Below are 22,983 nucleotides of genomic sequence, written 5' to 3'. Positions count from 1 at the left end.
ATCTCTTGTTGCTGAATTTGCACATGCTCTTCCCATTCTCTGCAAGATGCCCAATTTTTACAGCTACAACTAAATTAATTGAGGGAGGTTAACCTTAAATCATCCACCACAGCTAGGGAATCTGGGGAGGAGAGAGAGGAAGGGCAGAAAGCTGCTAGGATCCTTCCCCCACTCAGCAGCTGCTCCTAAAAGCACCACCTTGCACGGTCAAGCTGTCCCGTTGTGTTTGCATAGTTTCTACTGAGGGTCATGGCTTCCACTTATCTGCATGGGGGAAGTTCTTTCAGACCTACAGGAAAGCCTGTAGCAGCAAAAGAGCAGCAGAGACCACATACCTAAGGGAATTAGCAAGTTTTCATGATTCATCTTGGGTGAATCCCCTTTTCCTCTTGGTAGGTGCCTTATGTTTAAAGAAACACACATTAGAGGAGGAAGAAGAAATCTCAGTTGCTCTCTAGCAAATAAGGTTCTGGTCATTAAGCTTTGCTCTTTACTTAATTGTCCTCACATTGGGAGTAAGAGCAGTCATGCTGGCACAAATTGCAGTTTAATTGCTTGCAAAATAATCCAGCTACAGGAGATGTGACCCCAGAGCCCCTGACATGGGGCTGAGCCTGGAGGTGCACTCACAAGCAGCATCCTGGAGCCCAACGGGTCTAGGTCACACACTCCCTCATGTGTCATCCCCACCCCCAGCTCACCAGGAGTCCAACCAGATGGGAAGATCCCCTACATGGCACCACTGTCCTGCAGCCTCCACACCAACAGGCACTCCCTTGTGCACAGGGCTGTGAGTCCTGCCTGTCCTCAGCCTTCCTACCAACACCTTAAAGCCCTTCAATCACTCTTTAAACTGCTTCCTCCTGCAGGGATGTTTCAGGCCACATCACAACCCACCAGAAGCCACCAATGACACAGACTTATTCCTTAGGGACCTCTTCCAACCTGGCAAAAGTGGGACAAGGTAGTGCCTGCTGGCACACCGCTAAGCACACTGACTTGTAGCTGTAAATCTACTGTAGACCCTTTATAAGATTCCCTGGCTTTGCAGTTATCACATACAAATAGCCAGGGTACAGCAAACATGGCAATAGGGCCACACTGGCTGCAGCACCCCCTTTGTGGTATGAAAGAAAGGATTTCTGAAAGAGAGCATGAAGATGAGGCTGTAGCCAGGAACTGTACCTGGAGAAGCAAAGCACACAAGATTTTGCTGGGAACAAGAGAGGTAGTAAGAAAAGCAGGGGAAGCAAGGGAGAGCAAAGCAGGGACCAGCTAGCAGGCACCTTTTTGGAGATGTCCTACCTCCAACAAGCAGCTGCCCAGCCAGACACAACATTCTTTCAGCCATGGAGGGTGACAGTCCCCACTCCCCAGCAGCTCAGGGGAGCCATGGCAAGCAGTAGGAGAGCAAAGGATGGGTGAGGGAGAGAGAAACCCCTGGGACTATGGGCTGCACTGGACCATACTCACAGGAAAGGAGGCTCCCATGGCAGCTGGTATGGTTTTTTGATCAGTCTCACACTTACCCTGGGAACTGCCATATCTGCTGCAGGTTAAACTGCTGGAGGGTACTGGGAGGAAGAGGTTCTGAGTAGCTGCCACCTGCAGCAAGGCAGTCAGTCACAGAGCAGAGCAATCCACACCAAGAACAAAATCTAGGTGATCTCAGCCCAGAAGAGCCTTATCTGCCATCTCATTAATTGCAGGCTAGTCAGGTGCTTTGTTTTTAGCAATGCTGAAGGAGCATCTCACTGCAGACATTTTTCCCTTTCAGATTCACAGCATCAGGCACTAAGCTGGTATGAAATGCAAGTTTAGGGGACCATGGTATGAAGAGAGAACTTGACATTTCCTCTTCCTTCTCCCGTAACTTCTGCAGCTGCCTGGCAGGGACAGGCAGGTTTGCACCTCCCTGGCCTCAAGGGATGCTCCAGCACATTCCCCATGGAAAGGTGCACAAGGAGCAGCTGCTCCAGACTTTGGGGACTGTCCCCACCCTGTGAAGAAAGGCTCTCCAAGGGGTGGAAAACCTAGAAAGAGTCAATTTTGTCACAGCACAGTGGAACACAAATCTGAGCTTCTCTTAAAACTGTATTTAGGGATGCCAACAAGTCCCAATGCACCTCGTATTTGCAGCAACTTGCAACCACAAATTACTCACATGTGATAAAAAAACCCCCCCATGGGGGCTGCCTGTGTCCCATCCAGAGGGGAGGCTGAGGAGACATAGCCCTGGGTGTGTGTGGGAGCAACATGGCTGTTCAGCTCCACAGGCAGCACAGCCACCATTGGGACCCCTTGTGCCCATCTGCCTCACCCCTGACTCCCAGAACCCAGGGACAGCCTTTGCTGCAGCCCCACCAGTGTTTGACTCGGTGAACTGCCAGCAACTGAATCCATCTCCCTCCTTTTCCTGCTGGAGACACCCAAAGTGGAGGAAGACAGAGCATATCCTCATCTCTCTGCAGCCCTTTCCAATTTGTCTACCTCCAGCCTGCATCTTTAGCAGCCCAACCTGACAACACATCACAAACTCTTTGCAGTGAGCAGACCCTCGAGTGCATGGTCTTTGCTAGATGAGCTCCTTGGGAATCTCAGGATTTCATCCATAGCACCAGGTGCCATGGCTTGGGTGGCACAGGCTCACCTGCAGCTTAGCTCCTTTGTCTGCTTGAAAAATGGCAGGAAGCAAAGATGAGGCAAAGAGCACAGCACAGGGAACAAGGAGATAAATTATCAAATAATTGGAGAAAAACAACCAACACAAAATGAAAGAAAATGAGAGTTTGGCTGAAGCTGACATTATGCAAGAAGAAGAGGGGAAGAAGTATCTCCCACTAGGCTGGAAGAGGCCAGCACAGGTTTGCAGAAGCAAAAGGCACCTTGACTGCACACTCTTTGCCCTGGGGTGTTTTGGTTGGTTTTTTCTAACCAGAAGGTACAAGTCCAGGCTTTGCTCCCAAAGATCCTGTCAGAGATGGTCCCCAGCCAAGCAGGAGATCCAAAAAGCCTCTCAGAGCAGCTGGAACAAAGCTTTGCATCTGGAGCCATGGATGACAGAAAAGCTCAAATCTGACTGCTCCAAATGTTGAGGAAGTTTGGATGGGAGTGGAAATGTGACAGCCAAGATCTGCCTCTCCTCTGACAGGTTAGCCATAAGCAAAGAAGTAATTTCTCTCATTTTAACTCTCTGGGCCCAGGAAGGGAAATAGTTTCTCACAGATGCTGTCCAGTAAGAAAAAACTTGAGATGAAGGATTTTGTTTTCACAGTTATAGCAAAAACAATATATCAGCTTACAAGGCAAGGCCAACAGGGGATGTGTGTTAGATGGCTTTTCTTGGGTTGCAGATCATAGAATCATAGAATGGTAGGGTTGGAAGGGACCTTTAGAGATCATCCAGTCCAACCCCCCTGCAGAAGCAGGTTCACCTAGATCAGGTCACATAGGAACATGTCCAGGTAGGTCTTGAAGACCTCCAAGGAAGGAGCCTCCACAACCCCTCTCGGCAGCCTGTGCCAGGGCTCCCTCACCCTCACAGTGAAATAATAGCTTTTTTCTAATGTTTAAGTGGAACTTTTTGTATTCCAGCTTCATCCCATTAATCACTCCTTATATTTTTTAAATGACTTTTTGGATTGTTAATTGGCTTGTTTTTATTGTTATACATTTCTCCAACAAACCAGCCCATCTAGCAAGCATCACTTCCCCGTGAGTGCTGGTAAGTGGCAGAGGTGGCCTCTCCTCTCCTGTGTTCCCCACCACACTGACAGCAACAGAACAGCTGCCACTCACATATATCCATCCCAGAATGGCAACTGCTGTGCAGCAGGCAAAGGTCCCCAGATATACTTCAACTCCCAAAACTCATGAGGAGTAGTCTGGTTGTCAGACAAAAGCTAAGGGCTGCTTAAGAAAGCCACAGAAGAGAAACCCAAGAACAACCATTCACCTCATGAAAAGCATGCTTCAAATCTTACTCCCTTGGTTTTTTTGGTGAGGGGGGGAGGGCTCTGTTTAGTCCAGGTTTGGATTTCTCTGCTGGATCCAAAGGCATCCGTTTGAGGGAAGCAGGCAGTGTGGGTTTGCTCCATGTGATCCCTCCCTGTGCATCACCCATCCAAGCTGTGCTGGGGCTCAGCTGCCTGGGCAGCAGCACAGCCTCTGAGAGAGTCCACAGCTGTGCCTGCAAACACCTGGGGCAGACAGACAGTGAATGCCATGGCTGTGAAGGACACATTGGCAAGGCTGGCCATTTGCAAGAGCACCCGTTGGCAATGGGGCAGATATGGGGCTGGTGCCGAGCACGTGAGCAGAGATCACACTGCAGTGCCACAGAGGGGCTGCCTTTGCACACACACACTCACTCCTCTCTCCCATTGCTCTTCACTTCAGAAGGTCCTCTGACTCACAGAGCCACTTTGACTGGGAGCCAAGTGGGAAAGGGCAGCCAGCCCCAGCCCGGCAGACGGGCAGCGCTGCAACGCAGCTCCAGCAGGAGCAAACCAGCACAGACACTAACAAGATTTCTTTTTCCTGTTGGGACATATTCACCTGGAGATTGGTGGTTGCCCTGAGCACACTGAGCCTGGATACCACCAGTTAACTCTTCTCTACCAGCCTACAGCTGTCCTGATAGGCCCAACGCCTGTACAGCAGCAGCACCCGGCTCTCCAGCCAGCGTCTGCTTCCTCTGGGGTTGGTGGCCTGTGCTGCAAGCACATAAACCCAGGTGCCAGAGGCACACTGACCTGAAACATTATTAGCTTTTGAAATCATTTTTGAGGGGGAGAGAAAGAAACCTCTGTAGGACAGGGGTTCCCTTTCCTAGAGAACAGCAAAGCTGGTGTTTCTGGACCAAATCCAAGAGGGGTCTGTAAAATTCCCAGTTTCTAATTTTTACAGGCAAAAAGAGGCCAAAATCTTCAAAAGCAAACCCACAGCAATCCACTACAGCTTCTGTTCCTCATTTAGGGTAAGGCTACATATGAAATCTAATTGTCTCTCTGCAACTCCCTGTGCAGCTGAGGCAGACAGAGAGGGATCTCCAGGGAGCAATTCCTTCAAGCTGCTTTAAGCACATACCTCAAGATGCAACCGACTCCCCCTCACATCCAGCACACAGGGATGCCACACAGAAATAACTCCAGAATCTGTCTCCTGTGACATGGGAGCCAGACTGCACCTTGACACTTGGCACAGCAGTTTATCCTTCCAAATATTAGCCTCTTTGCACACTTGGAAGTGAAGGAATAGCTTCAGTAGATGTTGACCCAAGGGGCCAACAGCAACTGTAAGAACAGTCAGTGAGAGGATGCAATTTCACAGTTTGTACTTGATTTTCCTTCCTTTCCCCAGATGATGGATTTTAGAGTTCCCACACAGTCACACAGCAGTTTGCTGTTCCCTTCGTTGGATTCAGTGATGTCTCTTGTTTGGGGTCAGCTGTTGAGACATAAACAGAACGTGACACGCTCTTAGGGGGAAGCACACCCTGTGCTTGCTGCAGCATGCCACATCTCTGACCTGCAACAGGAGAGCTTCCTCGGGAGGGAATGCTGGTCACTGTGCTACAAGAAAATCAGTGGTTTGGAAGGCAAATGTTAAACACAGCAGTTGGAGAACTCTTGGACAACTTAGAGAGGACATGGCACTCGCTCTGTAAGGAAGATGAGGAAAAATGAGGAGTGTCTGGGATGAAGCATGTCCCTTGCAAAGCTCTGCAGGAGTCTCTGCAGTTTTTAAACACAAAAAGACAGAGCACTGTTGGCTGGAGACAGAGAGGAAAGGGCACAAAGACAAAAGGTGAGAGAAGCACTGCTGAACTTGGCTGCTCAAGCCAACCTGAAAGGCAATCTCTGCTGCCTAGAGAGCTCTTCAATCACTGCAAAACCCCGCTGATTTCTCACTAACAGAAGAACATCCTTCAAGAGACACAGTTCCTGCCTCTCTAGAGGCAATACAGAAAGTGTCTTTAAGCTGAGGTTTCCTAGGACAGGTGGTTATGGAGGCAGCTGTAAGGAAGCAGTGCCACCCATGCCAACGTGCATCCCAGGAGACTGGCTGTGTTGGAGGACCCTGCACAACACAAAGAAGCAGATATCCCAGCAACATTTCTTGAGATCCTTAATCAATGGCTAGGATGAACAGGAAGGAATCAATCAAGGACACAATTGCATTGTGAAGAGGTGAAGGTCCAGTGGCCCTTCTCCTAGGGGCAGGGGAGGCTGTTTAATGTGGACAGCTATCATGTCAGTGGATGACACCCCAATTTTCTGAGCAGCAGGCTCAGGTGGACTAACAGCTTGAAAGGGACTGAACTAGCATGAAGTGAGAGTGAGGGGGAGCAGCCACTGAGCCAGGATATTCAGAACAAATTGCTGAAGGAAGAGGGCCAGCTGCCTGCACAGCAGTGCCAGAGTGGGTAACACAGCATCAACTGTTAGGGCACATGCACGGGCTTGGCACAATGGCATTACCAACAACCTGATGGAAAGATCCCTCTGCCAAAGCATTAACACTGATGAAAGGCAGATGGCCAGAGAGAAAAGGAAGAGGCACCTGCTGGCAAAGACAGAAGGAACCACTTTTGAACAAACAATCACTCAGGACACCAAAGTGTGCCTGCTCACCCCACACAGCCCCTTTCTAACCTGGTGTGCCAACTCCAAGCTCTGGCACTCAGGGCCACAGTTCTGGCATCCCACGTGTTGCTCCTCAGATGGAAAAAAGTAACCACAACTCAACTCCTGAGCTGGGCCATCTCCTAACCACAGCAGGTTCATGTGAGTCAGCCCTGGAAGCCAAATTTATAACCAAATCCTTCTGACAGCTGAGCATGCGTTTGCCAAACCCAACCTTACCCAAACCTCCAGCTTGCAGAGTTCTGTGGTTTCTTCCCCTGTGCTCATCTCCAGCCCTGCTCCTATTATCAACTAATTTCCTCTTATCTGCCTACTCAAAGTGGCATCTTGCAACACCCAGATCTCTAGTACCACAGTGCAAAAGCTGTCCCATTCTGGCAATGGAGCAAAAGGGGGGGAAGGAGAACCTTCACCTGAATTGAGTCAAAAATTCTCAAGGACCCTCTTCTGAGGCCCATCCCCAAGGCACCTGTCCTGCTGCTCTCACACAGCCCCTGCTCCCTGGCTCTCTCTCTTTCATTTAACTCCAGCACAGGAAGCTCCAGCCTGGATGTCAACATGAGGGAGAAAAAGGAAATGTTTTCAAATGTGAAAGTGACACAAAACTAAATTGCCCTGTAATCCCAATCATTACATTTGTTGGAACAGAAAAAGACCCAGCTAAGCACTATGTATTTAGCATTTTAAAGCTGAAATTAGCACTAACTGCTTCAGCAGGGAGGAGGAGTTTGCACAGAGAGTGAATGATCACCAGCAATTAATCCCAAGTAGCTTAAGTAAGTGCTCTGAAATTGGGGAAGGCTACATGTGGTCAAATTCCCATCAATCAAGGCTTGGAGGAGAAACAGGCGAAGTGTTATGGAGAGGGGAGGAATGGTAAGAGAAGTTAGGGGCTGGGAAAGATCAGTTATCTTACAAGGAAGCAAGATGCACTTAGGGAAGATTTAACAGTGAGAAGGATTTTAGATTTCAAAGAGAAGACTCCCTTGTCTCCTCTAGCAGTCCACCTTTCCAGACCAAATGTTGTCACTTGGTCCACAAAGGAACTCCTCTGACAGTGAACATTCCTGACACTTCTCATGGTTCAAAGGTTAATTCAGCATTTCAGTTCTGCAACATCAGACAGTTTGGTCCAACTGCAGCAACAGCAGAGTTATAATGTAATGGCATGTTAAACTACATAAGGATACATTTTCCACTTCATTTAGGAGGGTGCCAAAACCAAATCCTACCCCACGTGCACCCTTCATCAACCATAGCTGTGCATTAGCTCCATCATGAGGAGACAATTTCTTCCAAGTCAAAGCCAAGGTGCAGTGCTAGGCAGCAGATTCTCAAATTAATGCCCCTGTCTGCAGGTCCACACAGCTGCTTCTCAAGCTGACAGAAGTGCCAACAGAAGAGATCTATGAACAATGGATGCTGATTGTCAATAAGTCAGGAGTTTCAGGGGAAATTCCACAGGGCTGGAAGCAGGTTAATGTTTTGACTGTTTATAGAGAGATGATCATAGGTCTGAAAACAATCTTTGGGGAAAGAATAGTTGATACAGAATTAAAGGAGATTAATGCAAATCAACATGTTCATGGAAAACTGGTCTTGTCAAATTGACTCTCATTTGCTGTTTGTGTTAACACAGCAGTCTACCCATACTGCAGCTTTTCTCCCTCAGGCTGGGTCAGTCCTGCTCAGAATAAGAAAGCAGAGAGTCAGCCTACAGTTCCTTAAAGTAAAATCTGGCAAAGGCTTCAGGGTGTAACTGGGAACTCTTTGGGACAGGAGGGTCCTGCTGGGATCTCACACTGGTCCTGTGCTGGTCCCTGTCTCTGCTGACAGCCTGGGCAGTAAGAGCATTACTGAGACCATGGGGAGGAAACCACTAGAAGAGAAGGAGGCTGCACTGCTGAGCAGAGGAAACAAATGGCCAGCAGTTCTGTGACTGACCTGGCACAGCCAGATTGGGGCAAAAACTGTTCTGAAAGACAGCAGGAGCACAAGACACGGCTTGAAATGAGCAACGGTGTCCTCAGGGGCTGACACAGGAGTAGGGCAGGGAATGGGTTTAGCATTCCCTGCCGTACTCCTCCTTGGAGTAGGGCAGGGAATGTCACACGAGTGAGTAGGCTGCTGTGGCTATTGTAATGCCCTCTCCAGTTTGGCAAACACAGAGTAAGAGGGATGCACAGGTCTGCTGCACCGCTCAGGAGGGATCTTCCAGCAGCACATGGCTCTTCCCTGCTGCCCTGGAGCATCCAGAGTCTGCAGGGCTATCAGGAGGGAGCAGGTAGGAGCCTAACAACACTCTGCTTGGATATAAGGCAGACAGACAAGAGTGGTAATAAAGTCTATACTTTTAGCCCCTGGAACAACCATCATGAGCTTTGGCCTTCTGATGCCGGAGAGGTTCAAAGCTGGGATCAGAGAGCACATCCTTCAGAAAACACTAATTCACAGCTGCCCTGGGCAAGGGAGACTTTGCCATCTCTTGAACAGGACATTCCTTTGACCATACAGGCAGCACTGCTTCCAAACAGCTATTAGACATAATTAAAACAGTAGTGGTAGCTCAGAAACCTGCGTTTTCAGTCCTGCTCACGTCAGCGCCGGCCTGGTGTGAAAGGCACCGGAGGAACCCACACACAAGCTGCAAATCACAGTGTAAGACACGGTATAATTAGCAACAACCGAGAGCAAGATGTGAATCCATCACTAAACCCTGCCTGACACTCTGCTCCAGCACAACCAACCCTTTGTATCCAGGCTCGGGGCCAGGCCTCGCTGCCCTCCCCGGCGCGCAGGAGGCGGGGAGGCCGCGTTGCCCTGCCTCCTGCGCTGGGTTTCATCCCGGCCCCTGCGAGCCCGAGCTGCACACCCACAAGAGGGCGGTCGGGTTGTGTTTTCCCTTCCACTACATCATTTTCCACCTTCCCGTCTTCGGGAGCTCACGACGAAGGCGGCTTTTCATCTTCTGTGCCCGCTTACAGCTGCTTTCTGAAGGGAGCACGATCAGAGTTATCCTATGCCCATCTATACAGGCAACAGAAAACGTTTAGTGCAGCTGAGGAAGCCTCTCGTTAATCACCGCTCCTGGGAATGTCTGTGCTGTGTGGGGCAGCCTGCTTTAGAGCAGCATCAGCCAGCAGATCCCAGGGCTGACCATGCTGGTGTTTGTAGGATCAGGCTGTCTGGAATGTTTATGCTGGGCTTTTGAAGACTAAAGTAGAAGAAGCAGCTTTGTTTATTCAAAATAAATCAAAGCAATCAGATTAAAAATAGACATAAAATAGTAAAACTCAATCTCTCCTCATGAACAGTTCTCATGACAGGAGAACTGTTGCACCATTATCAGCATTGAGCTCAGCTTTCAGACCACAGTTATCATCACAAGTTTCATTGAGACATAGATACTAGCATTATACTGTCATATCTTTGACAGATGTTGAAACTTCTCCATCTCCTGTTTCCACCTCCCTCATTTTTTTTCCCCACCACCCTTCCAAAACAAGGGCCACACAGTGCTGCTTCTCCTGTGTAGCCTAGTCTGTAGGTACAGCTTTCCATCTGCTCTCCAGTTCTTCCACTCATCACACCTCTGCTTTCTCTCGTGGCCTCCCTAGTCCCTCACTCTCTTGTGCATCTCTCCTCAAAGCCTCATCTTCCCTCAAATGCAGCTTCACCCCTGCTTGCCTCTCCCACACTTGTGCCATCTCTCCTCTTACCTCCAGACACTCTGCACACTGTTTGGAGACATTTTCCTCCCAATGCACCCAAGCTCCTTTCCAGCTTGCTTTTGGTTTGTGTTTTAGGTACCATCTACAAGCAGTCAAAGCAAAAATACTTCCCTTTGGAAAAAAAGAAACCACAGCCTTAGGAAGGCCAGTCTATGTAAGCCATTCAAAATCAACTAAAGGGCAGAAAAAAGAGGCAGCTTCTCTGCATTTGACTCCACAGAAGTCACAACTGCAAAATCCCATTGATAACGCTGTGTCATACTCAGAAGCAACAGAAAGTAGCAGCCAAAGAGTCACAATCCTTTGCCCCCGTGTGAACTCGAAGCTCTCCACAGTCTCCGAGTCTCTCCACAGTCTGCTACAGAGAGGATGTCCTCAAAACCTCCCTCCTTCAGCTGGGGAGGGGTCAACGAGTAAGGACAGATTTCTGCCGCGGCTGCAGGGAGCAGCCAGCCCTCCCCGGGGGACACCCACTAGAGGGAAGCAGCTCCCACAGTTACTCTCCTGCCGTGCCGAGGGCTCTCCAGGAGCTGGATGAAGGATGCCCATCCTTTTTGAGACAGCCTTGCCCTGAGACACTCCAGCTCTGCTGGGGAAGCAGAAGAGAACCTGCAGGGCTGGAGCACTTGCACTGCAGGGCTCAAAGCAGACATTACCTGTGTGGCAGCAGCAAAGTGACAGCTTCCAAAGGCTTTACCACTGCTTTTGCTGGTGATACACAAGTCTTCGGTACATGGATTTGGCACCAGAGCCTGTGCTCCCATTTCCCCAGCTCCCATTCCACCTGCTCCCTTTGTGTTACTCCTAAGGCAGCCCAGACGAGGACTTTCATCGTGCAGATTGTGCCTCCCCCAAAGAGCTCCAGGAGCAAAAAACAAGTCAGAGGCACCAGGGATGTGCAGAACAGAGTGGCATAAACAAACACAAGTTAGAGTCTTGCCTTGCCATTGCACAGCAAGTGTGGGGAACTTCCTTCCCTGTCACCCTAACAAGCATTACTTGTTTCTCCAACTAAAATGCACAAAGAATTTCAGTGGTAGGGAGAGCCACACAGCCCTGCCAGCTGCCCTGGGAGCTCAGCCTTGCTGCACTGCCTCTGCCCTCACATTTGGCTAAGCTGCTGCTTTCCTCCAATTCACCTGCACCAGGCAAACTCCCCAGGGCAGACCTGGGCTCCAAAATTCACTCTGCACTTGCCAAGTTAGTCCCGGCACACAGCTGCTAGGCCACACCTCTGCTTGGGCTGACATGCCAGACACTGAAATAATGAACAAATATATAAAGAGAGTTCACAAAAATACTTCTCTTTCCATTTTGGCCATCTCCCTTCCTCCAGCTACATTTCAGGAGTAGAGACCAGTAGTAATGTCCCAAGAAGTTAAGTTTCTGCCAATAATGGGGAACATCAGGGTTGGCTTAAGTGGTGACAATACTCTAGCAAAGCTTCCTAGGACAGAAGCAACAGCTGCACCAGTACATGAGATGATCCATGCAAGGAAATTCCTTCACATACAAGCATTTTGTTAAGATGAACTTAAAACTGCCCACCTACTTCCCATTGTTCTCAAGACCTTCCACCAATTTTTGACACTGAGTAATCGAAGGAAGCACATTGAGACAAAGTGGATTGAGCCACAGAAGTAAAATCTGCACTGTAACTGGAAAAAGGCATCACTCACAAGTGTGCATGTGTCACGTGGACTCTATGAACCACGTGGAAATTGCCATTAACTAGATGATTCCACCCTAGAAAAAGCTAAAAAGCTGTCAGAGGGGGAGAAACCTTCACTGTTTGCCAAGATGGAGGTACACAGACCCCAGGCAGGGCTCTCCTGGCAACAGCAGTAAAAGAAATGTGAGTTAAGGACAGCTTGAAGTAACTTTCTTTCATCAATTTCTTCTCTTACCTAGATGAAGACACACATGAAATACAGACAGCTGGTTCTGTCTGGGCAAAAACAAAGGAGGGATCAAAACTGCCTTGTAACACACGTCTCGTTTTGACCTTAACACCATGTTCCTCACCTAAAAGGCAAATCAGCTAGTTGTGCACATTTTAAGTTTTAAACCTTAAGTCTCAAGGCTATTTTAGAGGCAAGATGGACAAGAAAAGATTTCAAGAAACTGGGCAAGTTATCAGACAGAGGAAGACAGCATTTTTACAAACAACAAAGATATCAAAGAGCAAATTTTATTCAGCTTATTTGGCACAAAACTTACAAGAATCATTTTGTTCCCTTCTTAAATTTAGTACAACTAAGCAAGGAAAAAAAACCAAACCCAAGCAGACTAATACATTTAATAAGCTGTACAGTAAGTGAAATGTGGAAAGAGGCACCAGAAAGATCTACCAAAAAAATCAAAGTGCATGAAAAATACCTACTCTGAGCGCCTCACGGGATTGTATTAAGGCACCACTCCTTTAGAAGGTTTACTGAATACATCAAGTGTGCAACTTCTTGGTTTGGAATGTAAAGAGTCCTTCAGCCTGTATTGTGCAACCTCCTTAGGGAACAATGCTTCTCCTTGTAAGTGTTCAGTGGAGAGACCTCTTTCTGCCGGCCATTATCTCTCAGACAGGAGTGCCACTGTCGCATGCTTGGAGAAAGCCAACGCAGGTTATCAGTGACCAGCATTTTACTTCAGAGTTTTAAGCTGTAGTGTACACCAGGCCTACCAATTCTTTACAATAGGTTTATGGAAACAAAATGCTGCAGAGACAAAAAGTAACGTGGGACAGCTCAGTAACTATGTTTAGATAACTTCTCAAAAGAAGGGCTTCGTGTTGGAATGTCTCTTAAAAACACATCATAAACCAAATCTGAGTAGTGTTACAATCCAGAGTAATTAAATACACTTTGCAACAGAATATTCCAAAGCTTCCTTTAGGACTAGCAACCTGACAAATTCCACAAGACTCCAGGAACTTTAAGAAAGTACGTAGAAAAAGCCCAGTATCAGACAGTGGAAAGTGTTTTTCTTAACTGGAAAGAATTAATGCAAGTACCTGTGACTGCAAATCATGTTCTACTGATGTATATATATGCACATATATATACACACACACACACACAGAGAGAAACACCATACGAGAGCCAGACAGACACCTTGGTTCATTGGGGATTCTGCACATCACTGTTCTTAAGCACTACAGAAGTTGCACCAGGTTTTTTTAGCTCTTAAGGAAGATGCTGACACATTCCTTTCAGAATCACACTGCTTCACAGTTACCAGGAGAGGTACTGCAGGCCAGATTCCCACCATCACACGTAAACAGGTTCCAAACAGCCAAATTGAAGTTGCATCTGCTTCTTAGCAGCTTTGACTTTGGTTTTGCTGCTCAGCTGGATCACCAGTCCCCTTCACTTCCAAGAAGTTTGATAAGAAATCAATGCCCATATCAAAACTGAAGTGGGAACCGGTAAATGCAGAATGTTGTATCAAACTGTTGTACAACACCTCTACTGTAGAGAGTTTCAAACATCTCAGGAGCTTGAGACTGCTTAATCTGAACTCTGGAAAAGCACATTTCTCTGTGGACATGCAAAGGCATTTAAATATGGACCCCAGGTGTGACAACATTTCATTTTTTGTCCTCTTAGGGTGTAGACCTCAACAACACAAATGTGTGTCCCATTACAAAACCAAAGCACCCTTGAGCATTAAAGATTCTAAACAGCATGGGCTGAAAAAAAAGGGCATCTGGAAGTGATCTACACATTACAGAGCATGGTGTTTCACAAGTCTCAGAACAGTTCAGGTCATACTTTCTGGGATCACTTTCCCCATACCTTTGCCCCAATACAGAGCTGGAGTTTTCAATAACTTTTACCCCTGAATTATTTGCTACCACATATAAAATGTGCCACAGAAGTGGCAGTCAGGGCTAAACATTTAATGACATGTCCTTTTTGTCCTTTGTTAACAATTACAATCAGCAGAAAAGAAACCTAGTCACTCAACTCATTTATTTCAGAATTTGTATGTATGTCATGTAGCAACTTAACATTGGTGGTGGACATTTGTGCTTCCATTCTCTGGCACTTGGAGGGGGAATTCATCTCCAGATAATCACATCTTGCTGAAGCATTCCTTTGCATTTGTCCAAACCTGAATTCCCTTAAAAAAAACCCAAACAGTTAGAAGTAAATAGGTAGAAATATACTTGGTTTGCAAAGCTCATCAGGCTTTCTTCCACAGGAGACTCTACAAAAGAAGTCCTCACACAAGAACAATGCAGAGACACAGCAGAACTGAGCCACGCTGCCTTTTCTTTAATATGCATATATGTATATAACTCAACATGAATGTGTCAAAGTGTGACAGAATACGTGGGAGGTTTTACACTAGTGACTTCCAACTTTATGACTGCAATGCTCTTAATTATTGAAAGTTTGCACCCAAGCCCCTGCTGCTATGAGAAATACATCAGCCTGGCCTTCCACAAGATAAACATACCTTTTTGCACATGCTAATCTGCATGACAGCGTAGCTTATAAGTGCCTCCTTCAAGTCATGGTTCTTCTGCTCTTTGAACCGCTCAATGTCAGCCCAGGCACTCTTCACAAAGTCTCTGGAATGAAAAGCAGTCTTTCTGTTAGCAGGAGTTTTACATGTGCCATTCTCAGCTCATCTGCCTTCCTCTTGACCCTCAGTAGAGATGCCATGTGTGACAAAGCACTACATCTTTCAGTCAGTAAATCCAAGTCCTGTAATCATTATGCATCCCACTCTGTCCTCTTTTGCTAATGGGCACTGCTACCTAATTCTCCATCATCATCTGAGGGTTTCTTAATCTAAAGAATTGGTTTCACAGCATGCTGTGGGTTGTTTGGGTGTTTCTTTCCCCCCCCAGTAAGCATCACTGCCACAGAACCAGCACAAATCAGAATACACTGTCCTCCCAAGATTCTATTGGGGTAACCAAGTATCTTTATATCTTCATGCTAACATTCAGCACACAACACTGCACATTTCTTTTTCAAGTTAGAATCTTTGCTTTTCCAATATGAAAACTCACTTGTCATCAGGATTTGAGACACTCAAGCACAACCACCGTTTACAAAGCAAATGTGTCTTGGATGATTCACTTGGGGAATTAATTTGGCTGGTTTGGGGATGTGTCTTCAGGTCTCCTTAACTAAAAGGGTGGTGGATTCCTGTAACTTATAGCTTTCACTTGTGCTGGACTGTACATACAAGGCAAGTATTCACTTGAAAATTGCTTCCAGAGCCACAAAAACACATCTCCAGCACTTCTGTCAAAATGATTAAGAAATTGCATTTAGTGGATGTCTTGTTGTTTTGAACTATTCATGAACCAGTCTTATCTTTCCAGCTCTGATCCCAACATACGAGGAGATACCACGTTTACCCCTGTGCTATATGACAAACGTGTTCTGACACAATCACACTGCTTTAGGAATGTTAGCTCCTCTTTTTCATGTTTGCATTCCTGAACAAAACTTCATTAGAGCACGGAGAAGCAGTTACCCAAACACAACTTGCCAGAACTTCTAATCTCCTTTAAACAGGAGTCAGTTGTCCCCCATATGAGAAGTTACAGAATATGAGCTCAGGACCCATACACATAAAACAAAGTAAATACTGTATTTGAAGCAGATCAGCTTTTGAGTCTTAGGTTGTTCAGCTGCAGAGCTACAAGCCCACCTGCTAAACATAAACATACTGGTTGAACATAAAAGCATGCAAGTCAGCCATTAGAGTGGGCTCAGTAACTGGGAAAGTCATCAGGTTTTACACAAGCCATACTCTCGGACCAGGAGCTAACTGCATGTACTGTACTTTATTTCACAACTTGCAGCTGACAGGAGCTTTTATAGACAGCTCATAAACACCAAGAATATATTAAAAAACACTTATAAAATGCAAACACCTTCAAGAGCATCCAGTCAAGGACTTTTGCTAAGACAAGCCCTGTCTTTCCTTTGTAAAAGTCACAACCATTTACCTGCCCTCCAGGTTTTTAGATTTAAGTTGTTCTTCTCCTTCCTGTATCTGCTCTTCTAGAATCTTTATCTTGGCTTCCCTCTGCTCAGGGGTTTCCTGCCCAAAGAGCTTGCTGGTCATCCCTTTCAGGGAGAAAGTTCTCACCGTCTACAAAAAAACACAGACAGGCATTCTAGGTTTGGGATTCTCAGGCACAGCCACAGGACACTGGGATTTGTACCAGTATTTGGGCTTATTCTTATTCATCATCTCTTTTTTGCTTTAGCTTCCACTTCATTAGTGACATTTTCATGAATTGATAGGTAGCTATGGGAGGTGTGGTGGCTCACATTAGATTGAGTAAAGTGGGGAGGAAGTAATTTGATGTTCAAACTCTGTAAGGCCAGTCTATGGGTTGCACCATAAGCAAGTCATTCCACTGATACAAGTCACCTTTCCAAGCAGTTTTCCCACTGAAGCAGGAAAAGAAACTGTCTTGAGTTCTGTATGAGAAAGAAAAGCCATGAAGTAGCTCCATACAGAACATCAAGAGATCCAACAGAAACATCAAGAATTGTACACATCTTTTTGAAGTTGCCACTTTCAGATACTGTCTTAAGCAACATCTTCCATATAAAACAGACTTACACCCCCTATCAGTAACATCCGCCTTTCAAAAGGCAGAGGAAGCGTCTCAATCCTCAGTGTTTTGATCTTTAGGATGGAGTTGTTTGTGTTATTTTGCTCATATTTTGCAGGTCATGCTTCCTGCAACCCTTTACTTGCTCAGCATTCAATAAAAGTTTGGTACACACAGCTGATGTCACTAAGAACCAAGATACTTTAAACCTCAGATGCCTACAGCTCTTGCTTCTTGTAAGCAGCAGCCAGCACGTTAGTGCCATTTAAATGTCATTCTGAGTAACTTGGCTCAAATTTAAAAACATAAAGAAAAGCAGCATCTTGGAGAAGTGGAAAAAGACTCACTCCTGTTGCCAGCTCCTCACACTGCTGTTTCTTAGATGTTAGGTCCTGTGCAGCCATTTCCAAGTCATACTGCATTAGCTCGTGCTTCCTGCAAACTGCCCTGAAAAGTAAGTAAGGAAAGATCTGTCATGTAATACCTTGTTTTGCTTTGTTTCCATTCATTTAAGCCTTACAAATGGCATCATGCTTTTTTTGTTTTGGCAGGAAGCACATTCAGTTATTTATCTAGCTCAGATTCAACAGCCTTATCACAGAATGCATAACTGCACATGCTGTAGTTGAGCAAGCTTGGATCAAAGTATAAAGAAAGTTCTCAGTAGAGCAGCATTTCTGCTCTTTTTCCATTTGTTCCATGACACACTCAGCAACACAAGCCCTACCACCTACTTAAGGACAAGGCTATGAAAGAGCTTTATTCAAACTACACTCCAGAAAAATCACAGCTATGACAACAGGTACCTGCAGATGGTACCTGCCACAGCAGCAACGTAGCAGTCAGTCAAAATTCTTCACATTTTGTGGTTTAAACAATGCAACAAGAAACTGTGCTCCTAGATTCATATACTGTCTTTCATCTGGAAAAGAGGAGTTTCCTCTGACCACCTGCAGTAAGTCCCAGCCCTGTGTGGGCTGGCAATGTTACATCCGCACTCTGCTGCCGGATGCACACTCGTGTCCCAGGAGAAGCTCCCTGTGCTCTGGGCTCCCACACAGCAGCACTACCAGACCTCTCCAAGAAGTTCTGAGCCAGCACAACTGTGTGGAGAGCACAACAGCTTTAAGCACAATGTCAGAGCACAAAGCAATTTGCTTTTGTATCCACACTTGTAAGGGAAGGCTGTCCTATAAAGGCTAATGCAAGAAAAGAAAACCCATGTAACACCAGTATTTAGCTGCTGTGGAGCAGATGAGAGTTACACAGGGCACTTTGAAAGCTGATGGAATTTGCAAGGCAGTAGTAGCTCTGTCAGGCCCATCTCATGTGAAAGCTGAAGCTTTCAGCACCTGAGGCAATGTTACACCAGAAGCCAAGGAAACAGTGTAACCAGAGGAATCAACAGCACACCTTCCACCACACATCCATTTTTACATTTCTGTCATTTCACTGTTGATTGGTTCTAATTTGTATCATCACTCATTTGACAATCAAAAATGAGGAGGAAAATTAAGGGGTGAGAACATGGAGATTCCACAAGATGGAAGAGGATACCAATCTAAATTCAACATCAACACGATGCTAGAGGGAAGGTCAGCTTCCATTTGAGCTGTTATTTCTTTGTACATACCGTAGTGCTTCTGCATAGAAGAGATATTCTTTCAGTTGATCTGCATAGTGCTCCTCCTCTTCCAGTATGTCATCAATAGAAGCTGCATATCTGTTGAAAAACAGCCATGGTTAAATACAAACTTCCTTAATGAAACTTTTAAGGAGTTCACATACAGTGAGTAGGGAGGACACCTCTTTGACAGAAACACCAGTCAAAGCAAACACAGTGAAAGGCACTTCCAGGAACTGTCTTCCCTTTGTTTTTAATTAAATTCTGAATTAGTTAAGATAAGCATTCCTGCAGACCTGTTCCTTTGGTTGTTACTACAGTGAATCTTTTGACAAGTACAAAATCTGTCACAAGTTTCCTGATAGAGATGAGGTGATTTTTCTTACACGGAAGAAAATCACTTTATTCCTTTTTTTCCAGTGGACTGTCAATAGCAGCAACAGGGCAAAAAAAGAGAAAGATGTAGTGCAGAAGAAATCCTGCAAGGATTAAGGTATTAAGGCATAGGAATGTGAACATCATACCTTCTGAAAAGTGTCATTGTTCATTATTTAGCCTGAGTACAAGAGCACTCAACAGCAGGGCTCTGAACACTACGACATTAAGTCCTTCAGCTCCTTGAAAGGCTGTTGCTTTGTGTGCTGTGTAAGTCAGGCATACCAGTTCAGAGCAACAAGAAGCTTAAACCCTCCTTTTAGGGAGAAATTGGAGCAATTCTGTAGCTCTTACATTCAGGAAGAGTTTTGCCATTTAGGCAGATTTCTTCCTCTAGTTCACACTGCTTATTGGACAACTTGTAATAGGTTCTCACTAACCAAGATGACTGTGTTTGGACACATATGCAGAGACAGACCTACAGCTAAGAGGTAACTGCACATCCCATTTGGCACAGTGACAGAACTAGAATGTCACTTCAGCCTGCAATACAGTGTGTGTGCCATGAAGAGCAACAGAAAGAATGAGGTGCCTGGCAACATGACTTGGGAAAGAACAAGAAATTCTTCCTGCAGGCTCCAAAAGAAGCAACGAGGTCACTTAGATCCCTGGGAATTTAAGGGAGGTATCTAAAGGAGACACTCCTGCTGAAAGTTGCCTTCCTCAGGCCTGCTCAGCAGGGCATGCACACGCTCTTCAAAGAGGGAGCAGCTACTTGCAGAGTAACTGAAAGATTGAAAAGACTGAGGAAGGGCTGTAGACATCTCCATCTGTTCATGAACTTTCTAAGTTTGAAAGCAAGATGAGTTGTTTTCATGCTCCACAAAATCAAAGATATGGCATATCCAGGAAAAGCCTTATCAAAACTCTTGGTGATAAATAAGCATAACATATGAAGTGACCAGTAACAGCAGATCAGTTTAAATGGAAGTGATAATAGAACAGGCAGAACAGAATTCACATTATGAATCAAAGTAAGGAAGAAGTCCAGACTACAGAAAAATATACTTGTTCTGAAAAAAATCCTGCAGCCACACAGGTCATAAGTGGCCTTACCCTCTATTTTTAAGTCCTGAAGTGCAATAGTTTCAGTATAACAGATTTCTCAGGGCAGCTGATGGACCACATGTCAGTTTCAAGTTCTAAGTTTATAGCTCCTGTGTGGCAGAACAATGCCAAAGAACCCCAAACTAAACAAGCTCTCACCAAAAAAACACCAACTTTACCAAGACAGGGTTTTCACGACAATGCTGAAGTCTGATTCGATGCAGTCAGACAAGCTGCCTAAGCTGAAATGTAAATATTGGTTTGTCCTAAGCAAGTAGGCAAACCAGGAAAACCCTTCAGGAGAATCACTGCAGGAAGTTCTAGAGGTACCTGATGTGGGGCTTTGAGCGACTTGGTCTAGTGGAAGATGTCCCTGCCCACAGCAGGGGAGTTGGAACTAGATGGTCTTTGAAGTCCCTCCAACCCAAACCATTCTATGTTCACACAGTCTTTGTGAGAATCATCAGCTAAATCCCTGTTTCAGTTTAGACTAGTTCCACCTGTAATGACAATCTAGTTGACACAGAGATAAAAGGTCATTCATTAATAGTGTAAGGGATAGAAGTCAAAGGTCTGGCATTTTCTTCTTTCATCTTTCAAATGCCTGAGTTAGAGTCATTCCCTCCAGCTTTCTCAGCATACTGTGCTGTTTTCTACCACTTTAGCAAGCCTTATCCTGTAAGGCAGCACACACCCAGAGAAGCTTTGGGATGTCTTCTCCAAATATTAAGCAGTTTTAGACCATACTAAACAATAACTCAAGAGTTTAAACAAACATCTAGTAAAGACTACAGCATATGGGACAGATAGAGAATAATTAAATTAGCCTTAAAGTTTAACATCTACATTAGACAACCTTCCTGAAGTAGCTTCTGTTGTGATAAACTCCTCCCAATGTTATGGGAATGGTGAACTGAGTTGGTAAGTTTTACTTTCAGGAGATCATAGATATGAACCTTACTGGTAGGAGACCACATGGGTCATTGAATAAGCTCCTGAACATCACAGCTGCTGCTTCTTGCTTGTTTGTCACTAAGAGATTATTGTTGTATGAGAGTGCCAGAGCAGAAATGACGACAGATGAGTTCTTTCAGACTTCATGCAGTGATTAAAGTTACCCAGAAACTCACTACCATTCCTCTGGATCTTTAACAGTGTTACAGACAGAAATACTAAATGTCTTGGACGTGTGGACAGCATTCAGTCTCCTGACTGGCGAGAACCACTTCTTTCAGTTGGTTAAGCATTTCTAGGTGTTTATCATCTTAGTTGTGTATCTGAACCACTGCAAACCTACTCCTGCCTCCTTAACTCCTCTGTACTACACCTTGTTCTCATAACCTCTGATTTCTGCATACTGCTGTAGGTGCTTAGTGTTGTATTCAACCTCTACTTCAATTATTTCTTTCTGAAAGCAGAATTCATTCTCCATTTCTTTATTCCCACCGGAATCCTCTGCCTAAAAAAAGTATGCTAGAGCCTTTCTTGGGTGCAAACCATCACATTAGCCAAAACACAGATGATCGATAAATTGTTCCCAGGGGTTCAAATTCTTAAAGACCTGATAAAACCAGAATTGTTCTGAAGCAGAGGGCAGTTTGATATGGCTTACACTTGACAAGGCATAACACCAATACCAAACCAGGCAGGAGTAGGTGTGTAATCTGCACCACAGATTACAACTTCACACAAATCACACTTCATCCATAAAAACATGGTACGAAGAAGCGTCAAACAACTTCTACCTCTTGCTGGAGTTGTTACTTAGCTGTACATTGCACAAGAGAAATCAAAGTGATGAGAAATTATACTCTTTCACTTACTGTACATGACAATCTGAAAAACAGAAAGCATGAGCCTAAAATACCACTTCTGTGAACACTCTGAAGTGCTAGACTCTTATTTTGAAGGCTGTGCTTTGCATACTGTGCCAAACAACTCTAAAGATGCAAGGAGGGAGGATTCTCTACTTTATTACATCCAGTCAGTATCTGTTTCAAGAATCCACCAGAGTTTTGGTGCTGATTAATTAAGTTCCTTAACTCTGGGTAATTAAGTCCAAATCTGTGTACCATCTACTGCATGGTACAAAAAGCTGCTATCAAAACCAAACGGATCTCATCAGGTCTGCAGTACGTTAAAGCTGTGTTCCACACAGTTCCTGGCTTAAAAACTGGAAGAATTCCAAACACTTCTACAATTTCAAAATAATAATAGAAAAGAAACCCCTCTGGCTCTCCTGAGACCTTTTGAGCTACTTAATACAGTGCATGAATGCTAAACTTGTGGCTGCATCCAAGTCACAGAAACACAGCATACCTAAAAACAACGCACCCCCAACTTTCTCGGTACTCTACTTGCATGTTCTCTGGGGTTGAGGGAAAAGAGAGGAAAGAGGGAGAGTTCTACATCTGGCTTATATCAAACTATCAGATACTCAGTCAGTACTTACACATCCATGTGGTGGCCAGCACTCTGCAACCCATCCCCCATCTCCTTTTCTATTGCGCTCCACTCACTGCAGGAAAAACAAACGAGAAACAACATCACACATGAAGGGTAACAAAGTTAATAAGCTGCATCCTGTATATCGTTTCTTTCCAGGTGACACCTGAATGGAAACTGCCTCAAAGTTAGACTTGGCCAAACTGTTTTCTTCCTCTACGGAGCAACACTGACAACGTGGCAAGGCTATTTACTGCACTCTGCTGAACAACCGTCCCCAACACCTAAACTCGTCCTCATAAATATACTTAGTTTGGGATTTGCTTTGAGCAGAAAGAGTCTTGTTTAAATAGCTAAAATTCAATTTAAAAAAATAAAGAAAAAAACCTCACATCTTGACACTTAAAATGAGTGGGTGGGGGGAACTTTCTAAATCAGAATTGGGTCTAATGCGTTCATCAAGAC

General features: G+C 45.4%; 1 protein-coding gene across 1 annotated transcript in view; it reads right to left on the bottom strand.

The window, feature by feature from the left end:
* Positions 1 to 12,581: 12,581 nt before the first annotated feature.
* The window catches only part of SNX4 (sorting nexin 4), a 37,170-nt gene continuing 26,768 nt past the window's right edge, over positions 12,582 to 22,983 (bottom strand). The window contains exons 9-14 of the mRNA XM_062004700.1: positions 22,526 to 22,591; positions 18,601 to 18,690; positions 17,315 to 17,414; positions 16,350 to 16,495; positions 14,837 to 14,951; positions 12,582 to 14,497 (exon numbers count right to left, since the gene is read on the bottom strand). Of these exons, the coding sequence (XP_061860684.1) occupies positions 14,450 to 14,497; positions 14,837 to 14,951; positions 16,350 to 16,495; positions 17,315 to 17,414; positions 18,601 to 18,690; positions 22,526 to 22,591 (565 nt within the window). The 3' untranslated portion in view covers positions 12,582 to 14,449. The remainder of the gene's footprint in view (positions 14,498 to 14,836; positions 14,952 to 16,349; positions 16,496 to 17,314; positions 17,415 to 18,600; positions 18,691 to 22,525; positions 22,592 to 22,983) is intronic.

Source organism: Colius striatus, chromosome 11 (assembly GCF_028858725.1).
Source record: "Colius striatus isolate bColStr4 chromosome 11, bColStr4.1.hap1, whole genome shotgun sequence".
Lineage (NCBI taxonomy): Eukaryota > Metazoa > Chordata > Aves > Coliiformes > Coliidae > Colius > Colius striatus.
Note: the sequence above shows the minus strand (reverse complement) of the source record. Positions and strands in the feature narration are given on the sequence as shown.